Here is a 26,511-nt window from a genome sequence, read left to right as displayed (position 1 = left end):
TTAAACGTTCACGATTTAAATACATGTAGAGATGCGAAGTAAAGTGTGTCTTGTTGTGTCTTCGCAGAGGACTGAACCTTCTGCGCACTCGCTGGTGTACGTATTTTAAGTTGGATTTTCTGTCCGTGCTAGCTGCACATTAGATGCGATGGAGTCTATACACATAAAGCATCAGGGATGCATCATTAGTGATATAGCGGTGTAGAGTAAATGAATTGATGGACTATGGCAAGCCTTCGACATTTGCGGGACGTCTCGTTGATATCGTCAAAGAAACAAATGAATTAGAAGTAAAATACTGACAAAGTAGAGAAGGAAAAGATGAACAATTAAGTGTGACACAGAACAGATGGAATTGGGCACGATCACATTAAAAAAAAAAGAGACTTGCGGATGCGCACTCACTTCCACATTGAGAAAATGCTAGCGCTTGAAATTAATTATGTGATTGTGTTGTAAAAATCACACAGGGGAAGATTTGTACTAAAACGTTGCTATGTTAGGCCAGCGTTCCTGAGAACGAGCAGGAGCTTGCAGTCGGGTCTCATCCGCTGTCCTTAGTGATGAGCGCTGGTGCTGATAGCGTCGGCTGGGGTCGTTACGTTGTGGAACTTTCAAACTGGCGCGCACATGTTGGCTATCCAAAGTGCGCCAGCGGCTGCCCAAGGAAAGCATCACTGGACGGCAACGTTCTGGGTGTACTCGAAAAGAAATTGGCTCACCTCGTACAAAGGGTCGACCATCATGGAGAAGCCGTCAACTCCGGGATAGTCCCGCAATCGGCTAGTTTCAGAATCGTCGTCGGCTAGCTTGGCCTTGAAAGATACTCCTGCAACCGACTCCTGGACGTTGTCGGGATTGCTGCGGTCCTGTTTGACAAAACGCGCAAAAAGCGTCGATTAACGTCTGTCCAGTATGTGCAAACCGCATTTTCTGGAATACAGTCCGCGTACTGTTCATGTTTAAATGTCAGAATTGTACTCTACTCGGACTATTTACAGTTTCGAATCAAACAGCGTTTTTTTTTTTTTTTTCGAAGTATCTCGCTGTAACTTGTCACGCCCAGCGCGATTATGACGACCACGAAGTTTGTAGGGTAATACTTGCGCTGTGCGTCACTTGCTGTCACTCGTCTGACTGTCTGTACGCGTGCTTACCGAGACTAGCTTCTATGTCGTCTTCAAAAAAAGGTCGCTCTCGCGTCTTGTCCCCACAATGAAGAGAGGGGTACTAATGATCGCCGCTTGATTTATTTTTTTCTTATTTTTCTTCAAGATGGCGTGCAATTCAATGAGAGCACACCACACTGACCGTGTGAAACCTGTCCGTTGTCAATGGTTTCACGAAAGCTGGGATGGGGACGTCTGCTCCCAAGGAAGGCAGCAAAGCAGATAGCATAGACGGGCGTTTCGTTGATTAAAAAATTTCTTACCTTTTTTCTCCGACAGCACGGATGATAGCGAAAAAGACGGGTGCAGAGACAAACACGACGGTGATAACTATTTTTTATAACGAGGAACGGAAAGGAGTGATTGTGCAGCAATTTTCGCTCTTAATAAAGCACCTGAGGCAATAAGCGCATGTAGTAGAACCACCGACAAAATAAGACGGGGCACGCGACAGGCGGCGAAGTCCAGCAAAACTTTATCGCCGCGCCTTCTGACGTAGCAGTTCTGGTGTGAAGACCGCGATAGGCGCATGCGCGTCCTTTCGTGCTCGCAGCCGCCCCTTTTTCCATGCTTCTGGTGAACTAGCTGGCGATATGCAGTGTTATAGAGACGTCGCTGTTTTCTATTACCGCGTTGCGCGAGCAGTTCAGCAGCGCACGACGCGCCTGAAGCATGCGTTGCTAGCTTTGCAGCGATTAAGTAGATTGCCCATCTTACCTGTTCCGACAATGAACCGGCTCAGCATGCGTTACAGCCTCCCACCATTGCTGTTTTCGTGGGTTTAAAGAGAGCAAGCACGCCGTAAAGATGCACTGAGCCGTACATTTTTTTTTTTCCTTTACGAGTGGTCCTATTCATTGTCGAAAGCGCCGCGCGTAATCAAGATTTCTCGGAGTATATAGTCTGGCCGCGGCCCGCTTATGACGAGAGTGAAAATTATGGCGCATCCCGCCTGATAAAGAAAAAAATTATTTGACCGTGTGCGAGTCACGATAAATGCAAGAACGCTTTTTAAAAAAACTGACAGGATTGATACCGGTCCATAATACAAATGTTCAGCATTAGCTGGCGTCACGGTGTAGCTGGCATGTTGGAAGGGAGGAACGTAAGAGAATGGGGTTCAGTCTGCAGTCTGTGGGGAGCGGGCTGGCGTTGGGTAATGGGGTAGTTGGGTTGTGTGTTCGAAGTTCTTGATCAATTCTCTCGATGCCGCGATCAAGAATTCTCGACATATAAAGAGGTGCCTGCCGGGAAGCATGGGGCTCCTATAGAGGTAGGCTCCGTTTATCTGCGGACGACCTGCGCCATAAACCTAGACTAAGTTGACAGGTGGCGCTGTAAAACAGGAAAGTGTCGCGACAAAGCGAACAGCGCACGCTTCATCGCCCTTCGTGCGCCGCCAAACTGCGCGCGCGACCGGTAGTTACAAAACAGCGACCCCCGCACCTAGCGCCGCACATCACGAGCTTGTTCGACGGAAGCGAGGAAAAAAAAACACCACAGCGAGTATAAAAGCACGCTTATAGAAGTGCATCGTCAGATGGCGTGACGATGCAGTTTTGCCGGATTTTGCCGCCTGTCACGTGCCCCGGATAATTTTGTCGCCTGTTGTAAGCAGTTTTTATGCGTGGATGACACTCATTCTCTGCGGATTACGTATCGGGTATGGACAATGAACAGGATGCGAGATATAGACTGTAAATTGCATTATACAGGCTCCCATTGCGCTAATACAAAAAGCCACCACAGACCGACGCCGGCAGGCGGGTACACATCCAAGACTGTTAAGAATGGGAAACGTTCGAGAAGGAGCAATGCGCCGAGATGGTGGAACTTTCCAGTACGGGAACTGTCGAGCGGAGCGGCGGGTATTAGGGCGGAACGGCAAAAAATAACGCCATCTGGCCTGCATTTTATTATTTTCCTTATGAACAAGGTATTACCAAAATTACGTATATCTGCCTTATATGCCCTATAATTATGGTTGCAATTTCGGGTATATAGCTAAAGTAGCCCAAATTAAATTTTATAAATTCGGATTTAAGCGAAAAAGGTCAATATCGATGCTATATGCATGCCACAGCTAGCTGGCTATTGAATAAGAATTATGTTCAGTCAGAGAAGAAAATTAACCGAATACCTAAGGCAGGGACGCGGCAGGACGGTGGTGCCGTTGGATTAAGTAGCGCAGTGTTTTGAAATATTCCTCTGCTGTATACGTTACACGCTTTTGCAGACCGGGAGGCTGTCTTCATCGCCAGACGTCATCTGCTAGCGTAGTGCAGTTCAATGTCATCGCCTAGTGTCCCGCCTAGGGCAGTTACTTGGTTAGGAATGTTTCTCCATCACTTGTAAGAAGACTGGCGCGAAATCGTGCATAAACGTCACGAAAATTATCCGCTGTTCTGGCTAGCGCGACGGTCCAGCGGCAGTTCCATCGCTGCCGTCAACACGCAGACCACGTGATGTCCCGGTCTCTCGCTCTACCCAGCCCAGCAACCTAACGATAACATGAGAGCTCACCTTTTATAGGCCACTTCCACTTGAGTGTTTGACTGATTTCATTTAACCTCCGTTACCTTTATTTATTTATTTATTTATTTATTTATTTATTTATTTATTTATTTATTTATTTATTTATTTATTTATTTGGGAATACTGTAGCCCTCACTTGAGGGCCATAACAGGAGAGGTTTTTATTTTAATTATCGAGGAACAAAAACCTAAGGCACCGACAAGACACAAAAAACATAATCAAAACACGCATGCTTAACAACTTAACAAACAAGGATGAGGGAAATCATAACAACAGCATGATCAGTTGTCAATTCCCCTGTTGCCTGTAATATAATTCCAAAAGGTTCTCAAACTCTGTGACATTTTAAAATGGTGATAGTAATGCCATAAGAAGCACACCTCTAAATACGACTATATGTGCGCTAATTACTTGTAAATCAAATGCTCGGATCGACAGAAAGAACAAGTTAAACAGTAAGTGACTTTTAACCCCGCAAAAGTTCCGTAGTATGTCACCGGAATTCCGAAAAAATGGAATTCATCCGTCGAAAATAATATTCGCTGGAAAAAACTGAAAACTTCGTTTGGAAGAAACAGAAACAAAAATGTGTGCCGAATGCTCAAGAAATAAAAACCGAAAAGTCCACCCGCTAACTACAATGTATGTCTCGTACCAAATTATCTCAACATCGAATGTCTAAATAACAAAGACGAGCGTCTTTGCGGGCGTCCAAGTATTAAAGGAAAGCTATTTTCTCTCGTGATGACTTCCTCTTGCCTGTGACTTTGTTTTTGTTTCGTTTTGTTTGCTTTGGCTGGAGTCGTCCGTGTACACCGTTTTGGCTTTCGATTCGGTTACAGACACGAAAATAGTGAAAAAAATTTGAAAGAAAAGTCAATATTTTACGGATCAAAAATTGCCGTTGCCAAGGGAAAGAACTCTCAGTTGTAATACGATGCTCAGAGCTCCGTGAGAGGTCTGAATTTCTTAACAGCTCCATAAGCACAAAAAATGCTTCGCTGTACACACAGTATTAAAAAAATAATAGCCACTACTTCTTGAGGTTCAAGCTGTATAACATATACATAAAATTTATAGTTTTCTGCTACAAAGTAAGTACTATCTTTGTCAAATGTTCAGATCCCAGGGGGGTTCGCTTCTGGGCCGTGCTGTGCAACTCGTGCCGGTGCCGCACCATCAGCGTTCAGAGTTTATTGAAGATGGGAGGGGGGGGGGGGGGGGATTAACTCCAGTCCTTAGTCTTCCGGAGGTTACGACTTCCATGGCTTCTACAGAGGCCCGGTACGCAGCTTAGAAGCAAACCCCTTGGACTGTATATTTTTTTACCAAGGTTGTATATGCATCTGCGTAAAAAGAAAAAGAAGATGCTGAATGGCGTGCAGCTCTTTGTCTCCCTCACCAGGATCAGGAACCGGTGTTCAAGCTCCGGGCTGGGCTGCACGCAGCCGAAGCTGGGCCCCCCGGCAAGCTCGTGGCCCGTCGGGTTGAAGGCGGGAGTGAAGCCAGTCTTTCCGCTGCACAGGTAGACTTGGTCGATGCGCAAGCTGGCGCTGAGCTCTGCCAGCGGGTTCCACAGAACGCGACCGAACAGGGTCTCCCCTGCGCCACGCCAGGAACCAGAACAGGAGAGGCACATTAAACCACAAAGCTAGCCACCCGTCTCGGTAATCACCGCGCCTTTAAATTCGGCGAGACGGAGAGGCTGTGCTCCGAGATCCTGAAACGTACCTGCTGTGAAATCTGAGGCAGGTGTAGAGAAACCGAAGAAGGAAAAAGCATGGCACAAGGGCTGCCGTGGTCGCAAGTCGCACTTCGGAAGGGTTTTGTTGAAACGTAAAATTAAAACGTTCAGTGGTTATAGCAGAAGCGTGCGACATGAGATGTCTTTCAACAGACTCTATTCGTGGAAGCAAGAATGCGCCAACGATTGCGAGGCCGGTTTTGGAATCCTGTCAGCTTTAGTAAATGCCCTTCAGGCTGATTTTTTCAAATTACCAAGTTTTCTGGGTCTTGGTTGTGCCACGGCCAGTGACCATGAACCATGAGTATGGCCACGACAATGACAAAGTCTCAAGACTAAGGCAAGCATTGATTCGCGCTTTTGACTTCGGTGTCAAGTAGTTCAGTGAAAGGAGAAATGGGCGTTGTAGTACCTGATGATACAATGTGTGGATTGCTCAGATAAACCTTGCACCTGATACCAAGTGCTGCGGCCAGTTTTTCCTCCTGGGTCCGTGTAGCCTCAGTGAATTCTTCAAGTGACCAGCATTCGCTTTTCGTAGACGAATTGGTGTTCGCTTACCCTGTCTGTGTGTCTTCTCAGAACAGTCGTGTATATCGCGTTGGAAATTGAGCAAACTTCCCAGGAGCTGGGGAATGTTTCGCCGCTCGTTGCTTTTTCAATAAACTCGTGTACAGTCAGGGCGCATTTTGTGTGGTACGAAGAGCTAAGAAATAAAAGCAAAGGCGGAACCGCCTTTCCGTCCTTCTTCATAAGGTTTACTCAACAGAAAAGAGAAATCCACTGACCGACAGGGCATGATTCGATTTCGCCGTAACCTGAGTGGATACTGATTGAGCGAGACTGGACCTGAAGGGCTTGTACGTTCTTGCTAATAATAATTTAAAAAAAAAAACAGTTGAAGGCCGTAACGTGTCACGAGTTTCGGCGTCGACTGTATGGGTTATGGAAGAAAGAATGCGACAAGAGTGTGTGTTCGGAGGTTGGGAGGGTCATGTGCCATTGCCGATAATGGCGTATTTTCATGCGGAGACGAAAACGGGCTCTCGGGGTGTCTGGCTGTAATAGCTGGCGCTGCAAAAATAGTGTGCACTCCCAGTAACGTCACCAATTCCTGGAAGCGCTCAAAATGAGCAAGCCGTGTGTCTTAACCAAATGAGGTCAGCGTTCAGTAGCAGAGCGCAGCACTCACCCTTGAAGAAGATGCGCCTCTCGTCGATATCCCCATGAGAGTGACGTAGGTCTCTGGGATCGGCTAGGAAGTCTTCTCTGCTACTGAGCAACTCGAACTCGGTGGGCATGCTGTACACAGCGCCATCAGTGGTGTTGATAGGCTGAAGCGCCCGCACAGGCACCTCGAACCTGCGGTACCCAGCGGGTAACGTGTTAAGTCACGCGCGTATCTACTGCTGTATAGAGGAAAACAATGTGTCATATACTGCAGAGGCCAGTAAATAAAAGAGGAACATTTTTAAAGCAAACATGGCGGCTTACAGGAATTAATTTCAGTTTTGAAAATTACTTTCGCTGCAGGAACCGCAAGGCCGGAGGAAGCGCAAAGTGTCGTATTGGGAGCCGTGTCCATACCGATGCGTTCTTCTTCGCCGCGACAAACACTTGTCTTGCAGTGAAGCTTACCAACGCAAAAAAAAAGAAAATAACCACTTCGTTCTTTTTATTTCCTGAGAGCAACCGCCATAAGCGAAAGCTATGCCGTCGGCAACAAATGTGGTGCATCCCACGCGAGCTTCGACTTGACAGTCTTGACAGCTTAGAACCGCCACGCCACGACCACGCCTGGTGTTCAGACAGCCCAAGCGGGGACGGATTCTGCCTGCGGGCATGCCACTTTAAAGCGACGCAGGAAGGGTGAAAAAGCGAGGCAGCCGGTCACATGAGAAAATTTGTCATACCTCTTGATCGATCGCGCCACTTCTACAAGATGTGGTTATTTTTATGTCTGCGTGAAAGGACGGTCGGTGTGGCTCGGCGTTATGAACGTCATGGTTCCTGGGACTGTGAATCATGAGCGGAGCGAGCTGGGCGCGCCCGGTAAAGTTTAGATAAAATCAATTTTACGCAGACTTGCGGCCTGTCGGCAAAGTTTCTATGGCGAACTGAAGGCATGTACGCTAATTTCATCAGCGCCTCTCAAGGAACAGGAACGGAAGGCATTGGCACCTTCCATTGTCCACATGCCAGGGTACGGGAAATAGGCTTGGAATGTTTTTAGAGCGAGAGTTACTCCTCGGGGTACAACTTCCTATTTCGATGTGGATGAGACAATGACTTTCAATGCCTCACAAGGTCAAACCGAACTTAACTGCGTGGTGGTATGGACCAAGCTATGGTAGTATTACCACGTGATTATGTGACAATGACCATTGGGTACCCGGCCTTGACCTTTACCCTTGACCTTTGATTTGAGAGAGTATAGGCACCACATCGACAATGACCTTCAATGCTTCACAAGGTCAAACTGAACTTAACTGCGTGGTGGTATGGACCAAGCTATGGTAGTATTACCACGTGATTATGTGACAATGACCATTGGGTACCCGGCCTTGACCTTTACCCTTGACCTTTGATTTGAGAGAGTATAGGCACCACATCGACAATGACTTTCAATGCCTCACAAGGTCAAACCGAACTTAACTGCGTGGTGGTATGGACCAAGCTATGGTAGTATTACCACGTGATTATGTGACAATGACCATTGGGTACCCGGCCTTGACCTTTACCCTTGACCTTTGATTTGAGAGAGTATAGGCACCACATCGACAATGACCTTCAATGCTTCACAAGGTCAAACTGAACTTAACTGCGTGGTGGTGCGGCGCAAGCTATGGTAGTATGACCACATGATCATATGACTATAACCACTGGGTACCTGACCTTGACCTTTGACCTTGATTCTTGACCTTGAAATTTGAGACGGTGGAGACCATGCTTAACAGGGCTTTCGCTCGTATAACTAGGTTCAATCCACTTTGAACCCCAGCCATTTTTCAAGCCTAGTCAGATTGCAGCTTTCACAAATATATTTCCAATGATAACTCTGCGTTCGCAGGCTAACGTACTGAAATGATAATTTATAAAATTTAACTAACATGTCGTGTCAAACCAGCTGACATCCATCGGATGCGACATCAAGGTGCAGCATATTTTTGCGCCAGCCTAGTTTCCAGCTGCGTTCCGCGTCTCTCTATGCTTCTCAGCCCCGTCGAACGTTTCCCCCGGCAGCCTCTTTCATTTTGTAAAAATGTTCTGCTGCGTACCAACCTGACATAGTGAAAGCCAGCGTTAAAGTAGGACAGATGCACAATTACGCGCCTCTTATTCGACGAGCACTGGTGCACGCTCCGGTTCTTCAAGAGGCAGGCCTGTCTGCAAACAATGACTAGTTTGCACGTGTGGGTAACGAAAAACATTTACGCCCGAAGCTTATGTGACTTTTTTACACACAACCGGGCTTCATGCGTTTTTGTAACGTATTCTACCGTTCGTGAATAGCACCACGTTCTATGCCGCGCGGCACACTCAGCGTCACAAATAAATAAATAAATATTCGACGAGAAAGAACAACGAGATGCACGTGCTGTGATGATGCTCCATTACAGTTCCAACCTGCCCAAAGAAAAAGGAGGAAGCCATTCGAGTTGGTGTCGCACTCGGACCTAACAATGTCTAACGACGGCGTCAAGAACGGTGACCAGCGTGAAGAAAGGCTTCCTTGTCCAATGAGCAAGAGCGCACAAGAATCAGTTATAGCGAAGCACCTTCTGTGAAAATGCCGAGCTATAGGAACACATGCCGGGCCGGATACATTGCCCGATTGCACATCTCGCCCAGCGACCCGGACGGCATCCGGCTATAGATGTATGCCCCACATTCACTCCTGTCTTACATCTTGGAGTATGGCCTGGATTCCCTTACGTAGGATACGGAGCGCACAGGCCAAGATGAAAGTTTGGTTTTTCTATTCTTTTGATAAAGAGACCTGCACCACTACCACCACCGAAGCGTCGTGGTCTGTGGCAAGAAGCCTTCTGTGGCAAAGCATTTCGAGCCGTAGAGTAGTTTGTTTCAACGTGCGGCACGGTTATTTCTCACTCTTATGGTGCAAGCTGAGGTCGCTGGTGTGCATGCTGCGCTTCTTGCGACCAGCAACTACTCCACGGGGCCTTGGTTTCGGCGAAAGAGCGTGTAGCAGATTGTTCAAAGGCTACCTATAGGTAATCAACCCTCGTGTGCGTTACATGCCAAAGCACCTCAGCGAGTCGAAGGATGTGCAGAAGTCATCCGGAGGAGTTCTGTACTCCTGAGCAGGGGCGGCGACACACGGTACAAGCTCCAGCACGTGAGGGCCCGAGTAGTCCTGCGTGGGAGCAGTTAAATGAAAACAGCTAGTATGCACATTCACACAATTTTAGATGTGTTGAGGGGTCCGCAAGTGTATGCTATGGCATCAGGCTATCTTTGAACAGCTCTGTCAGTTGGAGTAGAACCAACAACGTTCGCACTAGTATCGAAACGCTTAAGCGACTGATTCATTGCGACCAAATTTCAAAACGCACGTCCGAGCCTTCGTGTTCTATTGTAGCAAAAGGTAAATCGAGTGCCAAACAATAGCACTGAGCAAATCTCTGGATGCGTGTAAGTTTCGCAAACGAATTTTTCTAAAAAAAAAAACCTTGAATCTCTGACATTCTGGGCTACGTTCGCAGGAGCAATACTATTCGCGGACGAAGTTCTACATGAGATATGTATAGAGTTTGGAACAGTACCTTGAGGCTATGTTCGGATACTGCTTTCCACAGCTGGGACGGAGAGTCGAACGATGGCTCGGCCCACACCAAAGATAGCGAATAGTGGCCTGCGTTTCCCGCCGCCGGTCGCAGGAACCGGCCGCGGACGTGTTTCTTAGTCGCGTGGCTCAGCGACAGCATCCCTGTGCGAGAGGAGCGTCGAAGGCATGTACTAGCTGGGCGACGATATACATTGTCCCGGGAGAATGGAACGGGATGTCGAAGAAGTGAAATCGCCGATCATCGAGAACTAAAGCAATGTGCAAGCTGTTCAGTGAATGATTTCAGGTTTACCGGACTGCGTCGTCCTTGAGCCATTGACAGTCCCCGCAGTGCGCAAGTGTTGCCTTATATATATGCCTTACAATTCAACGCCTGCTATTACTGTCAATCTCGAAAGAGGATTTCAAGTGCTTTTGTTAACTTCGCTGTTAACCATTCTGCAAAGCTGGCTGTGCAGGAGTCTTCATATGACTTAAGTAGATCACGTGATCCAAGTGCGCTAGGCAGTAGACATGCTCATGTGAGCAGACGACGGGATGCGGTGCAGGTCCGGCTGTCACTTCTTCACCCAGGCAGAGAGCGAAAAGTATATCTTATTTTTTACTGACTAGAGTTCAAGTTATAATCCTCCCGTATATATCAGTTCAATTCTTTTGCAATCCGTAAAGAAGGAAATGAGTTCAGTCTTGACCAGTTTTTAAACGGCCCCCGGCCGCCCTTTATAGCAGTTTTTATGGCACAGTGTGGCGACTAGTATCCGCAAGCGAAAATTTCTCCTTCTCCCAGAGGGAGAAGGCACGAAACCCAGTCATGCAGCCAGTCTCCGCCGTGACAGGTGTATCGGATCACAGCCGCACCACGCTGTGGTGAAACACGACTAAGTTGTAGAACCCGGTACGCGTCAGCAAGAGGCACAGTAAAGCTGCCACACAAAATACGATACAATACACAGACCTCTAAGAAACATGACGTGGCGCTTTCTTGCAGCTTTCTCGAAGCGGAGGGGAAGCTACGAGCGCGAGGCGACGTCTTTCACAAGTGCGCTGTTCTCAAGCGCTCGCGAGCCACCCAAGCCACCCATACAGGTTTGGAAGCCGTCGCCTCTGGCTCGTACCTTTCACTCTAGGCTACCAACATACTGCAACAAAAAAAAAAAAAATTACAGCCGATTTAGCTTACTTAGCCAGATGTGAAGTATGTGCGCTAAGCCGCTGCGTTTCGTTTCGCTTTCGCTTCGAGGCTAGGGTTTCAAGAACAGGCTTCAGGCAAGGATCGGCAAGATCAGTGACTGGGGACCTTAGTGGTAGGCACTTTAAAATTTTGGGACCGCTTAGCGCTCCTTAAGAGGGCAGTGCGATAACGGTGTGTACTGGATACAATTCGCACGGATGGAAGTTGATGAAGACGACAGCATCTAATGCAGAGCGCGAGAGAGTAGCGTAAGCGGTAGCGTAGTGCTCTCGTGCAGTGGAGAGCGAAGCCGATCTGTTCGCGCCGCCGCAGGTTCGAAACCGAGGCGCGGCGCAGTCACGGCCATATTTATTAATGCGAGAGCATTACTTGCTTATCGTGTGAAAACCCCGCCGACATGAGAAACCCGTGGCCGAAACGCGGCACGCAAATGACGTTGTCACCCCTCCTGGAGCAATAGGCCGCCGGCGTCCCCACCATCACGTACCTCAAAGGGCGATTGAGGTGTTCACTGACCCAGGGAGCCAGTTATGCGTATTTTCTTTCCTCAAAATCAACAGTTTTCCGCTGGTTTTGAGACAAGGAAAGGCGCATAACTGCATCAATTTGTGACCGGTCGCCAAAGCCTACTCACAGCGCGATTGAGGTGTCCACTGACCCAGTGAGCTAGTTACACTTGCTCTCACATTTACACATCATAAGAATTGCTTACGTGCCCTCATAATTGTTTCTTCTGCAGGTCTAGCTGGTCTCACACACTCAAACCAGACAACGGGTTTTTTCGAGACTGGAAGCCTTAGTGCTCCGGCATTAAAAGCGAAGCTGAAGCGCGCGGCTTCTTCGTCTTGGAAAATGAACGGCGCTGCGAAAGAGGTCGGCCGCACGGCCCAGGCACCGTGGGAGCACGTCACCCGTCACACAGAAAAGCAAGGAAATTTTCTGGAACATTTCCGCAGGGGCGGATGCGTCCGTTTCGCCGCCGGTGGACGAGGAGATTAATTCTGTCGATGCACCAGCAGTCTTGGGTTTAAATGAGTGCCGAGTGCCGTCTTTGACGGCCCGCATGGCTCTAACCTTTTGCGAAGGCGATCGTAGCCGCCCAATCTACGAACGGCGTTTATTTCAGTTGTAAAAACATGGACTTTCATGAACCTTGTCACGGGCGGTTCTCTTCTATTGGGGGGCAAGGAAGTCACCTAAACCACTATAGAGAAAAAAATGGTCCACGAGTGCCGGAGACCATATGCGGGGCTCACCGTGGAAGAGCGCCCTGGTGAGAAGATGCACGGTGAGCCTGCCGTCACGACCCAGAGACATCCTGGTTACCAGGACCTTGGCCTTGGGCGCAGTTCGTGTCCCTAGCGGTCGCTCTGACCAGAGCGCCGGCTCATAGGCAAAGGTAAGCTCCAACTGCGAGCGGCGCTCGACGCTCATCCACCGAGGAGCCGCTTCTCCGGAGGATGTGGCGACCGCCGGGAACGCCAGCGTCACGTACAGCGGTAGCCGAGCAGTTACAAACCGCCGGTGTGACTCTATCTCCTGCGAACAACAATAGGGGGCACGTAGAGAATGAGCTACGTTGCAGAAACAGTAACAGTGACACTCGTGTGTGATGACCGCTCGCATGTTAACGCTTCGAGGCTGGGGTGCTCAAGGGTAAGAAGGAAAAAACGAAACAATGAAGCAGAACAGAAAGGACAGAGAGAAATCAACCCACCGTGTGGCACAGGTAAGGAAATGAACTTAGCCATAGCGTTATACATATTCAACATTATGTTTCTGTTGTAGTTTCAACCCTGTAGCGCCATATACAGCCGGCCAAATCCTGAGCTGGCGTGCGCAACGACCGCGTTTTCCGTGCTCCTGCTGCTTATGACGGCGCAAACTTGCTAAGATCTGAAATTTAAGCACAGGCTCACTAAATCCCTGCTAATATTGAGATTTCCCGAAGTTTGCTTCGTCACAACGCGCAGGAGCGCAGAAAAAGCGGCCGTTGCGCACGCCAGCTAAAGATTTGGCCGGCTGTACTTTGATTCCGTCGAAAACGCGTCTCATTCCTTCACATTCGGCGCAGTGTCCGCCAACTTTCTCCTCGCGAGACACATTTATTATTATTTCCTTTTCCTCCGAAATGTCTAGTTCGGTCGTCAGTGAACCCTTGTCGTAGCAATAAAAAAAACTGCCTTTCCGCCACTCAGGGCACTGGTAAATCAAGACTTCATGAGAGGCGGTTGATCAGTGAACTTGATTGGTTTTTCTCTGTTGCCCATAAAACGGCGTAAAAGTGTTAACTTTGCATGCTGAGCTTTCCAGGAAATGAACCTGGCAACGTTTAACGCAAGAACCTTATCAAGTGAGGCTAGCTTAGCAGTGCTGCTGGAGGAATTAGCCAGTATTAAATGGGATGTCATAGGGCTTAGTGAGGTTAGGAGGACAGATGAGGCGTATACAGTACTAAAGGGCGGGCATGTACTGTGCTATCGTGGATTATCAGATAGGCGAGAACTAGGTGTGGGATTTCTCATAAATCAGGATATAGCTGGCAACATCGAGGAGTTTTACAGTATTAACGAGAGAGTGGCAGCTATCGTAATTAGGCTTAGTAAGAGGTACAAGCTGAAGGTGGTGCAGGCCTACGCGCCTACATCAAGCTATGATGACCAGATAGTTGAAAGCTTCTATGAGGATGTGGAATCGGCAATGACCAAAGTAAAATCACAGTACACTGTACTGATGGGCGACTTAATGCAAAGGTAGGTAAAAAGCAGGCTGGAGACCAGGCGGTATGTGAGTATGGCATAGGTTCTAGGAACAGCAGGGGAGAGTTATTAGTAGAGATCGCAGATAGAAATAATTTACGGATTATGAATACCTTCTTCCGCAAACGAGCAAACAGGAAGTGGACGTGGAAGAGCCCCAATGGTGAGACTAAAAATGAAATAGACTTCATACTGTGTGCACACGCTGGCATCGTAGAGGATGTGGATGTCCTCGGTAAGGTCCGTTGCAGCGACCACAGAATGGTAAGGTCTCGTATTAGCTTAGATTTGAAGAGGGAACGGAGGAAACTGGTGAATCGAAAGGCTATTAACGAGTTAGCATTAAGAGGGAAGGTAGAGGAATTCAGAATGTCGCTGCAAAACAGATTTTCCGCTTTAACTGAAGAAGACGACCGTAGTGTTGAAACAATGAATGATAATCTTACAGCTATCGTTACAGAGTGCGCCGCATAGGTGGTAGGATGGTTCGACAGGATACCAACAAGCTATCTCAGAAGACTAAAGATCTGATTAAGAAACGTCAAAGCATGAGGACGTCTAACTACACAGACAGGATAGAACTAGCAGAGCTATCTAAGTTAATAAATAAGCGCAAGGTAGCCGACATTAGAAAGTTTAACATGGAGAAAATCGAGCATGCTCTAAGGAATGGAGGTAGCCTAAAATCAGTGAGGAGAAAACTGGGCATAGGTAAAAACCAGATGTATGCGCTAAAAGACAAACAGGGCAATGTCATCAGCAATATGGATAAGATAGTTGAATTAGCCGAAGAGTTCTACACAAATCTATACAGTAGCGAATGTAATCATCAAGTTACTGAGGGAGGCAGTCGAGCACAGCAATGGGACATCCCGCCAGTAACGAAGGAGGAAGTAAAGAAAGCCTTAGGAGCAATGCAAAGAGGGAAAGCAGCTGGTGGGGATGAGGTAACAACAGATTTGCTGAAGGACGGAGGAGAGATTGTGCTACAAAAACTAAACGCAATGCCTTGTGACCTCGAGAGTACCAGAAGCTTGGAAGAACGCTAACATTATCTTAATTCATAAGAAAGGAGACGTCAAGGACTTGAAGAATTACAGACCAATCAGCTTATTGTCCGTTGCCTACAAGGTATTTACTAAGGTAATCGCTAATAGAATCTGGACAACCTTGGACTTTAGTCAACCAAATGATCAGGCAGGCTTTCGTAACGGATACTCGACAATAGACCACATTCATACTATCAATCAGGTGATAGAGAAATGCGCAGAATATAACCAACCCCTATATATAGCCTTCATTGATTACGAGAAAGCATTCGACTCAGTGGAAACCTCAGCTGTCATGCAGGCATTGCGGAATCAGGGTGTGGAAGAGTGCTATGTGAAAATATTGGAAGATATTTATAACGATTGCACAGCTACTATAGTTCTCCATAAAGTCAGCAATAAAATTCCAATACGGAAAGGTGTCAGGCAGGGAGACACGATCTCGCCAATGCTCTTCACTGCCTGCTTACAGGAGGTATTCCGGGGACTGGAATGGGAAGAGTTGGGGATAAGAGTTAATGGAGAATACCTGAGTAATTTGCGATTCGCTGATGACATTGCCTTGCTAAGCCACTCAGGACAAGAACTGCAAAGCATGATCAATCAGCTAGACAGGCAGAGTAGAACGGTGGGGCTAAGAATTAACATGCAGAAAACCAAAGTAATGTTCAATAGCCTTGCAAGGGAACAGCAGTTCGCAATTGGTAGCGAGGTGCTAGAAGTAGTAAGAGAATATGTCTACTTAGGGCAGGTAGTGACCGCAGATCCGGATCATGAGAGGGAAATAACTAGAAGAATAAGAATGGGGTGGAGCGCGTATGGCAGGTTCTCTCAGGCCATGAATGGTAGCTTACCAATATCCATGAAGAGGAAAGTATATAACAGCTGTATCCTACCGGTACTCACCTACGGGGCAGAAAAGTGGAGGCTAACAAAGAGGGTTCAGCTTAAGTTAAGAACAACGCAGCGAGCTATGGAAAGGAAAATGATAGGTGTAACGTTAAGAGATCGGAAGAGGGCGGAGTGGGTGAGGGAACAAACGCGGGTTAATGACATCCTAGTTGAAATCAAGAGGAAGAAGTGGGCTTGGGCAGGGCATGTAATGCGAAGGCAAGATAACCGCTGGTCCTTAAGGGTAACGGATTGGATTCCAAGAGAAAGCAAACGTAGCAGGGGACGGCAGAAAGTTAGGTGGGTGGATGAGATTAAGAAGTTTGCGGGGATACAGTGGCGGCAACTAGCAAAGGACAGGGTTAATTGGAGAGACATGGGAGAGGCCTTTGCCCTGCAGTGGGTGTAGTCAGGCTGATGATGATAATGATGATACTTCTATTGATTAAAAACTGCGCGCTTGTTAACCGTCGTACTTTATTCTCAACATAAGATTACGCAGACAGCTTTTCGATCAATCTATACGGGGCACTATAATGTCAAGTAGAAACGTGTCAAGGTCGACTTGGTTGACTCCTATAAATTTGTAACGGCCAGGAACCTCAAAAGGATAAAAGTGTTTCATGGGTGCTCCCGTGGCTAAAACGGGAAAATGTACTCCTAAACTTGCGTTAAACGATGGCGGCAACAGCGGTACGGACATGAAAATCAGCTACTGTCCATCCCCTAAAAAGTGTTTGTCACTTTGTGCACTTTATGGGGCACTCATTGTTTGTGTGCCAAAAATCCAGCTGAGGAGCCTGCGCTGCATGGATAAGGAAGCCAATAACCTAGCTACCAGACACGGAACTGCCAGGCCATAAGAACTTGTTTCCTTTCTTGCCGCTAAGGTCCTCTCCACATTACTTTGCAGTTTCAACGCGTAGTAGCATTCTTTAAAGGTATGATAGTTAAGCCCTCGAGTACAGAACACGTATTAGAGCACTGACTGCATTGCCAAGCTGGCATTTTCTCTAGGACCCCGTGTCTGTTCTTAAAACTTTTTTTTTCCCCAGCAACTTCCATGAAAGCCGTCAAGTACCTTGAAGTCTTCGAGAAGGACGCCACCGCAGATGCCAACCGCATCCTTCAGTGATATGGCGGCTGAAAACCTCCACAGGCACCGGTCGAGGTCAAGGTGTCGGTAAAGGGACACAGTGCGAGACCCGCGCATCTCTGGATCGCTCTGGAATGGCTTCGCTTCTCCTGCGCCTGTAACCACTGAAACGACACGCATTGTGCAGGACTCTCGGCCGCACGGGTATATCGAAACAAGCTAGTGGTCCTTAAATGGGGAAACGAGCTCGTGCACATTTCGGGCGCTGCTCTGATATTGGTAGTAATTCACTGCAAAACCATGAGTGTAACGAATGAAAAGACGCCGTTCCGAGACATCGATTCTGACAGACGACATTACAGTGATTACGTACCTGCCGTAGATTGCATGAAAAATGCCAAGTCAACACCTCCGGGGGATGCTACGTTGGAGCAGACGTGCTGTTTCTGGGAGATGACGTTCCCGAAGATTTGTTCGGCACTAGGCAACGGATGCGTAGACACCAGAGGCAGCATGGAGTCCTTTCACGGAGCAAAAAAAAAACAAACAAACAAACAAGAAATGCATGCCCATTTGAAAGGTCGCTACATGCTCCACTCACCTGGCACATGCGAGCCCTGCCAGACCGTTCACCACACTCAGGACACCACACTCTGTGGTTAGCACCAATTGCGCGGGCTGTCCATGTTTGGCGACGTGGCCTCAAGTGCGGGCATACAACCTAGGGCCTATAATTACCCTTCCTTTGATACGGTTAAGGTATGTGCACGTACCGTTAGTGCAGACTGAGAGCCCTTGGAGCCCTACACTTGCTGCATAGGCCTTCAAATCTCCCTGCGTTTCAAGTACGCGTTCAGAATTCGCGCAGTGACCATTCGAGTTGACTCGCTATTGTCAGCTGCTCGACAGAAGCAAACATTTAGAAAATCGCAAGCAAGGAATGAGGCGTCCATTAGCGCCGAACCAAGTGTAAGGAGAATAAAAGCTTTCTGAAGCAAACCGCCGCAGTATGCTGTCCTAAATAGTTGCTCTCTGCGCAGAAAGCCTACTCAGTCAGCTGCTTGCTCAACTTGGGATGTCAACGTCAGTGTCATCACACATGTGTACATTGCGACAGTGCGCTGAGCGAGAGAGGAGCCCGTTTACGTACTCTATGCCTTATCTCGACCGAGATGAACAGCTGGCCAGATTGCATGCCGTGATCCGATCCGTTGAAGTATTCCATAGTCGCAGTGACGTCCTGCCCCTGCCCTTTCTCGCCAAGACACAGCCCTGCGCACAGATCCAGGAAATCGTATTAGTAGCAACGAGAAATGCATGCAATCTGGTACGCAACTGTTTGCGAGCACTTCAACTGATTACTGCGCACGTGCACGATGAGTGTCGATGAGAAAAATAGATACACTTTTAAGGCTGTCAGAGCTAAAAACTTAGTATAGGATTACCAATAAAAAGTAAGAAAAAGTGCGCCAAACGCGATCTCCATGCAAAATTGAAAGGGCATGAGAGAAAGTGCAAATGTAAAAAAAAAAATAATAAACTGTTATCTGGGTTGTATAACGCATAAAGTATGTTGGGGAATTTTCCTACATCAACTAGCACTATAACATACGTTACTCAATGTTTATTCATGCGGTAATTGAATCTGCTTCCACAAAGCATAAATAAACATTAATCAGCAGGTTCATGTTTCAGCGCGTGCAGCCTGCCACTGAGGATTCAAACTTCTGCAAAACGAACCCTACATAGGCTATCGCGTTCCTTTCCACAAGGCTGATCACATACGCGCGCGGTATGAGCTCGAACTGGTCGACTATCACAGCCTACTTCAACGCAGTGCTTCTGCAGTGCTTTTTCATAAAAGGACTTCTTGGAATTTACTGGAGCCAATACGAATGTCCTTCATATGTCACACAGCTCAATCCTGGGCCACTAAAATAAAGAAGGGGCTTCAAAACCGATATTCAAAATTTTTAATGTAATTCAACATGCAAGATGGGGATCCACTGAGTTACACGGGTATCACCACTAAACGGCACAGTATGGCGGCTGGGAGCAGGCAGCCGAGGTTTCTATCAATGGAGCTGTAACCATGGCGTGCATGGAAAGATACGTTTCCCTCATACAAAAAAAAAAAAAAAACAGGAAACAAGTGGAACAAACACAGCAAACCTTCGGTACAGAGAAAGAGGAAGTATACACAGTAACACTTTCCGTGCAGGTTACTTTCTAGTTGCCAGCACATAACCCTAGAACCGGTGATTATGACGCGTGTCAACGCCACATGTGTAGCTGTCAAGCTCCATCGGCCACAAGACTCCGCACATTTTTTTTTCCTTTTTTTACCAAAATATGCGCATGGATACCGTGAAACGTGCCGCTGTCACCTTTTGCGTCGCTGATAACGACTGGCTCGCTGAATGTCCGGCGGTGACCAAAAGCGTCTCCCGTTTCCTGAACGACGCATCTGACGGTGCATCCGATGGCGATGTACATGCTATCTAGGACCTGCGCAACAGCACACAAGCCTGTCTTCCAAGCCTCTGTCATCCAACGCGACGCACAGCCGGTGCTTGCAGCCGGTGAAGGTAATTGTTTACAGCAAAACAACCGACAGTGATACACCGACGCACTCCGAATGTAAAACTGAAATTCCTCAATATAAAATTAATAATGTGTTTGAAAGGATTATAGCCATCAAAAGGAAGGCCTTACTACGCCGAGAGATTACACTTACGACATCACATGAACTTTATTAAGACAGGAAATGGCGTAAACGTCGAGCCCTGATGGTGACTAGCCATGCACTTTTCTGCACAACAAATCCTGAAGATGATCTCGACAGGCAGGTTGATTAGAACCAACGTCCCAGGACCGAATAGCGACCACGTTGGCTGCACTTTTGATGAGAACGAAATGCAGACACGCCTGTCTACCATGCGATGTCAGTGCACCTTAAAGACCCACAGCGCGGTCGAAAATAACCCGGAGCTTACATGCAGCTTTTGGTCGTGAAACCCAACTTTTTGTTAAGTAACATTTCAGCCTTCGTCAAATATTTCCTTTCCTACGACGTTGGTTTCGCGGTAACACTGCCGTCGCCACCTTGAGCCTTCACCACGCGCAGGGGGTCGGAACGCGAGCACTCACACACGCTTCGGTCGGATTACGCAAGTGCAGATGCGAAGGTGCTGAAATCGACCAATTCTAGTGTCCGCTCTGAAGGGCGCCTTATGTAAAGAGGCTCGTTTTTACCTCCGCAACAGCCTCAAGGCATCAGTTTCCGCGTCGAACTAATCCGTAATCAACGACACCGACAGCGACCTGCTTGTAGCATCGAGTACGATTTCGTGACAGAGATCATCCGGCGGCGACGGCACTCGATTACATGCGCCGTGAATTAGTCGTAAAAGCCAGAAAGAAGAAAAAAGCAAAACAAAGAACGAAAAGCCTGCTTATGAAATGGTGCGAAATTACACCTTTAAGCGACAGAGAAAGATAAGCGCTTTAATGAAAGACGGGCCATTTGGCCGGTGTTGAAACAGCGCTGACATTGTGGAGGGGCTTTAAGAGAAAAAGGCGCTAAGGGACGGTGCGGAAAATAATAAAGTAAAACAATCAAATAAGCATAAAAATATGGGGCCACTGAACTGGGGTGGATATACATCAAAGGGGAATGCACAAAAGAGAGTTAGTGAAGATTTCCAATCTCCATAAAGGGAAATCAAAACTTCTGTGCCCGACGCTGTTGCGCCGGGCAGGCAGAGGACCCTAAAACACGGTTCATCGATAGTGGTACTAGACCCGAGAGATTACGTTTGGCGTCCGTAATATGCTCGCTCACCTGCATAAGCCGAGCATTCAAACAATGTAGTGCACTGTTTCAACAAAGGCACAGTTGTCCCAGTGTGAACCGTTCGCTTGGCCTAAGTGTTGCCGGAGGACTGTTCCGTGGTATGGAATGGTCTGAAAATCCTGCCACCCGAGACGTTCTATAGGTGGCGTTGTTATACAATGTCAGTGGCGCGAGTCGTGGACAAAGTGCTACAGGTCCAATCACTGCATATAGTACGGCTGTCACTAGACAGACATAAGCCGCCACGGTAGCTCAGTGGTTATGGCGCTCAGCTGCTGACCCGAAAGACGCGGTTTCGATCCTGGCCGCGGCGGTCACATTTCGATGGAGGCGAAATTCTAGAGGCCCGTGTACTGTGCGATGTCATTACCCGTTAAAGAACCCCAGATGGTCGAAATTATCCGGAGCCATCCACTAAGGCGTCCCTCATCGCTTAAGTCGTTTTGGGACTTTAAACCCTACGAACCGACTGTAGACAGACATAGTCCTGCTGAAGAAAGAAAGGAAATGACCACAGTGCTGAGTATTAAATCGTTGTATCTCGGGCAGGAAGCGAGTGTTCCGACAGGCCAACGGCACAGCCGCCAGCGGAAGGGTCTTGCATTCTTTCTTGGCTTGCATAGCATTCCTGTGCATGAATATGGCAGCAAGGCATAGAGAAGGGGTGGACAGGCGCAATGGGAGGAGTGCGCAGGGGAACTAATACACGAGATAGATTCTTCGGCAGCGGGCATACACGCTTCAAAGCGTATTAATTGCTTGTAAAGGGGCGTCCAGGGACACGTTGCGTCAGAAAACGACTGGTCATAGACTTAAACTGATTTTTTGCCGTCATTTCACGTCGAGATGCCTCATTGGTTATGGCGTTCTGTGCAGTTCGCGCTTTCGTTCCCCGAGTGTGGGCTGTCACGTTTTGACAGTGGCAAAATGCAAAACGCCCGAGCGCCGAAATTGGTCGAATTCAATCCGGAGTTGCGCACTACGTAGCGTACGGTACGCATCTTTGGCTCGTGAAAATCGGTTACTCTCAAAGGAAGGCTCGCCACCGCCAGGAAAGCGAACAGCAGAACTTCTGATCACTCACCCGCTGTCGCACAGAGGCGAAGGGCGTCTCCCGAGAGATGGGCTCGAACGAGGCCGACCCATCAGCGTCCGCGGCAGCCGCCTCCCAGGCATACGACAGGCTGTCCGGAGGTCCGCTTCTCGTGGATCCCTTGCAGCTGGCGCCCAGAACGGCGAAGTCCGGGTGGTGCGGGTCGCATGGCTACGAGTGCAGTGCAACAGGGTACACAACGGCAAGGGGTTAGTGAAGAGTGAAGGGTCACGAAGCATGAGCACTACCGCCGGCAGATTACTAGCCCCTCAAGTACCCTACAGGCAATCGTGCAGTAGCGAGCAGTAGAAGGTTTTGGAAAGCAACGGCGGTCAACGCAGCTCGTGTGAGACCGAAAAGGCCATGGGGCAAGCGCGCCACTGAGTGATGCGGCTCCTGGATGTGGCGGCGCGCGATAAACGGCCGCGCGATTTCGGCACGCCGGATCCGTTGCACCGCAGCGACAAGCAGAACAGAATTTTCGGGAATCTAAAAACTGATATGGCTATTGCAAACAGCCAGCTACGAAACTCTGCTTAAAATAAAGGGCCGAATATTAATAAATCAGAAGCTATAACTACTACAATTTAGTTAGCTAGCTCACTGCACTGTTAACAAATAAACGCCCAAATAGGAGAAAATGGCTTGTCCAGTAAAGAACACCCGAAAGGAGGGTTTATTTACTTCATAAATATGGAGTACTTTATTACATTCCTTATACAAGGGAGGTATTTAGGTGCACAAGGGGCTGAAATTTTTACTACCCACAAAAATGGAACACAAACATGGCGCCACGTTTATGTATCTTCAATCAGGCTCATTATTACAGCAGTGCCAACGGCGGAAACGAACAGGAAGCTGCATGGGCAGGCGCCAACCAAGCTTGGGTTACTGCTCTGCTCTCATGTGACCCTGGATCACGCGTTCTTGCCGTCTGCAAGCCCGGAATAAGCGGAGGCAGCAGGAGGGGTCTACGTGTGCTTAGCGAGCTTTTTTGGTTGCATCGTAGAGGAAGCGATGTCAGTTCACAAGCTCTAGCTATAGCTTGGAGCTGAAAAGGGGTTTCGCAGCAGTTTTCAAGATCATGCACCACACCACGGCGAATAAAATTCAGAGCAGAGTAAGTTGAAAATATCCGGAGGTAATGCGGCATGACAGTGTTTGCTTTCATCTTTGTCTTTAAAGCTTGGTTTCTTAATATGATTGAGAAACAATGCAGACTCATAAGCTCTATCAATAGCTCGGAGCTGAAACTTCGTTCCATAGCAGTTCCATGTCGATGCACCACACTGAAGGTCAACTGCAGCACGCCGCCCGAACCACACCGAAAAAAGCTGCGGGAATTAGGCCTAAGCGGGGGCTCTAGCGGGGTGGCGGCGCGAACAAAGGAAGATTAGGTATCGTAGAAGCGCGCTGGAGGTTTCAGAGGAGCAGTTCAATGTAGCTTATCGTAGCGTAAAACGGCGACAATACTATCTACTGTACCGTATAGTAGGCGGTCGTGAAGCAGCAGAAGCGAGCAGCGAGCCAGTGACGATGGTGATGATGATGATGTCCTCGGGCTGAATGGCACATACCCACGGCGGGGGATTGGCCAGGGTGCATAGCGGATACAAACGCACTCATGTACAGGGAATGGAGTATATTTAAATTTAAAATTTTGGGACGCAGAGTCATACAAAACAAAAAATACGGAGAAAGAAAAGTTGTGAATTCACATTCTAGCAGAGGAATATACCAGATGAAATTATATAATCGTGAATAGAATCGAACACTGGTTTCAGGGCATATCCCTTGGCGCTTGCCCCGAAGGATAAGAGAATCGGAATAGATAGAGGAAGCCCAAGCCGAGCGAGGGGGATCTCCAAGTAAATTCTACGGCGCCCACGGGTACGCTGCTCATCTTCCTTATCACATGACTGACCAGAAGCATACTGGATAGGTGGCGGCCGGACCGCTCGAAATGGTCTTTTTACTCGTTTTGAAATTTCGGGAGCGTAGAGACGAAAAAACTGCATATCTAAATGGGAGTTATATAGAAGAGATTCCTCCTTTTATGTTCTATTTAGTAGTGAAGGGAGCCAATTAACTCATGCACAGCATTTTTGCTCTATTCAGTGGAGCATATGTTCCCACACATGGAGTTTAAAGAGCGACGTCAACCGTTTTGAACTCCCATTGGGGCTGGTTCCTGTTTACAGCGTACTTCAGGCGGGCTTCGCTGAAACGCTCTGCATACGTCGTCTCCCATCCCTTTTAGGTAAATAAATAAGCTTATGCGTCTTCAGCGCGCATGCAGTACAGGCTTGCAAGTCGTTGAACTCGTTACACAATAGCAGGGAAGAAAAGTGCAGAGTGCAGATTACCGGGACGCACACCACGGGGTATCCCGCTGGAACCGGCTGCCCCATATGGCCTCTGACGTCGCTGTAGTGCAGCAGAGAGGTCACCTGCGTAGTGGGGCACATTCAAACGCGCGCGGTGATGATGAAGACGAAGAGTCGTCAGTGTTGAGAGGCGAAAGCCGAGAACACTATGCCGTGACGAATTCCGGTGGATGTGACGTCACACCGTTCCCGTGACTATATCGATACCCAAATATACATCATTCGGGGATCTTAGTGTTAATTAGGCTTAATTACACATTTTCCCATCTAATTTGTCACAAATCTGACGTTTTTCCGACCATTCTGTGGCAATTTTCAATGTGCCGTGACGACTTCCGGGGGATGTGACGTCACAACGTTCCCGTATATCGATGTCCGTGCTATTTCGACGCAGTTTCAACATTTTTGCCTATAACTAATTAACTAATTAATCTGCCGTCATCAAACTTGCCTTCTAGGTTCATTTTTTTCCTCCTATATCTGATGTAACCATTGGTTTTCTTCTATCTTTTTTAGTTCCCGAGTTAAACGCGTGTGACACGCTTTGTTAACGGACGACAGTATGAGCCATTAAAGGCTTTCGCCTTAAAACTAAAACCTCTTCAGCGGTACACGCAGTTACAAGGCCAAGCAAACGGAGACCACCGCCGCCTGTGTGCCGTTGACTGAGCTGGCGTGGTACTCGCGGGGCGCGGAAGATGGTCATTAGTAATTAATATTCAGCAGTACATTTTCTAGTCTGAAAATTAAGCGCGCATGTTCACCTTAAATGGCGAGGCGCCTGCACTTGAAAGCGCTGGGTGATGTGTAATAATATTTTTGCCCGTTAAGATGCGAAACAACGGACACCTTGTGTGTCACTTACAATTGGCAAGCTGATGAGAGGGAGGGTTGAGCTGCTCAGTGGTTTGGCCGTCGCAGGGCTCGATGACGCCCTCTCGTGCCCGATCGACTCAGCGGACTTGACAGGCGCGGGATAGATGTGGACGCCTTCCATGTCATCGACCACCGTTGGTAGGACAGGTGGCTTCGGTTTGTTAGCACTGAGTTCTGGTAGAAAAAAGAATTCAAAACGGGCCGCAATTTTTATCTTAATTTCTAAGGGAAAAAAGGACTCGTTCTGTGGATGACGCTAGTTTCATTTATCTTTTAATCCATTCATACCCTCACGGTTTACACCATTTAGTAGGGCAGTGAGTTACATAACACTGCGTACATTTCAGACCTGCATCAGAGGAAATAACAGTAATGCGTGCACGTTGACCAAAATAAAACAAATATTCAAAGTGATGTTGGGCTCGTATATACGAATTTCAACTTTCTCTTGTTCGAGACCTGAAAAAAAAAAAAAACTTTTCGGCGCAACGGAAAACGTAGTGCCCAAGGTGCTCGATTCCCCAACGGCTTCTTTATGAGCTCTCTAGAAAAATTTTGCCGAAAATTTTAAATCAGTGAATGCGCCCGTTTTTATGTATCCCGACTCTCTGGCGACGCTCTGGCGAATATCGTCTAGCAACGATATTAGACCCTGGTTAAGCTGTAATTGAGGTCAAGCTCATCTGATATTTTCACGCCGCTGATGTAAGTTGATAAAGACAGCGACATCCAATGCGCAGTGGGAGAGTGTGTTACAGTTTAACATAATAAGGCTGGTTGGTTGGTTTATGGGGTTTAACGTCCCAAAGCGAAAAAGGCTATGAGAGACGCCGTAGTGGAGGGCTCCGGAAATTTTGACCACTTGGGGTTCTTTAACGTGCACTGACATCGCACAGTACACGGGCCTCTAGAATTTCTCCTCCAAAGAAATTCAGCCGCCGCGGCCGGTATCGAACCCGCGTATTTCGGGCCAGCAGCCGAGCGCCGTAACCACTGGGCCACCACGGCGGGGCCATAATAAGGCGTCGGCTGCGGTGATAGCGTAGTGCTCTC

The 26,511-nt window shown here is 48.0% G+C and overlaps 1 protein-coding gene across 1 annotated transcript in view; it reads right to left on the bottom strand.

Annotated features, from left to right (window-relative positions):
- The window catches only part of LOC149351973 (extracellular matrix organizing protein FRAS1-like), a 31,240-nt gene extending 5,613 nt beyond the window's left edge, over positions 1–25,627 (bottom strand). Inside the window, exons 1-13 of the mRNA XM_089577103.1 lie at positions 25,448–25,627; positions 24,562–24,645; positions 22,187–22,366; positions 19,634–19,754; positions 18,397–18,518; positions 17,620–17,767; positions 17,232–17,410; positions 12,708–12,990; positions 10,237–10,400; positions 9,721–9,827; positions 6,642–6,811; positions 5,108–5,307; positions 723–869 (exon numbers count right to left, since the gene is read on the bottom strand). Of these exons, the coding sequence (XP_089433229.1) occupies positions 723–869; positions 5,108–5,307; positions 6,642–6,811; positions 9,721–9,827; positions 10,237–10,400; positions 12,708–12,990; positions 17,232–17,410; positions 17,620–17,767; positions 18,397–18,518; positions 19,634–19,754; positions 22,187–22,366; positions 24,562–24,645; positions 25,448–25,579 (2,037 nt within the window). The 5' untranslated portion in view covers positions 25,580–25,627. The remainder of the gene's footprint in view (positions 1–722; positions 870–5,107; positions 5,308–6,641; positions 6,812–9,720; positions 9,828–10,236; positions 10,401–12,707; positions 12,991–17,231; positions 17,411–17,619; positions 17,768–18,396; positions 18,519–19,633; positions 19,755–22,186; positions 22,367–24,561; positions 24,646–25,447) is intronic.
- Positions 25,628–26,511: the final 884 nt, after the last annotated feature.

The sequence above is a fragment of the Amblyomma mixtum genome, chromosome 3 (assembly GCF_055824585.1).
Source record: "Amblyomma mixtum isolate Tamu chromosome 3, ASM5582458v1, whole genome shotgun sequence".
Taxonomy (NCBI): Eukaryota; Metazoa; Arthropoda; class Arachnida; order Ixodida; family Ixodidae; genus Amblyomma; species Amblyomma mixtum.
The sequence above is the reverse complement of the archived record's forward strand: the minus strand, read 5'-3'. Positions and strand labels throughout refer to the sequence as shown.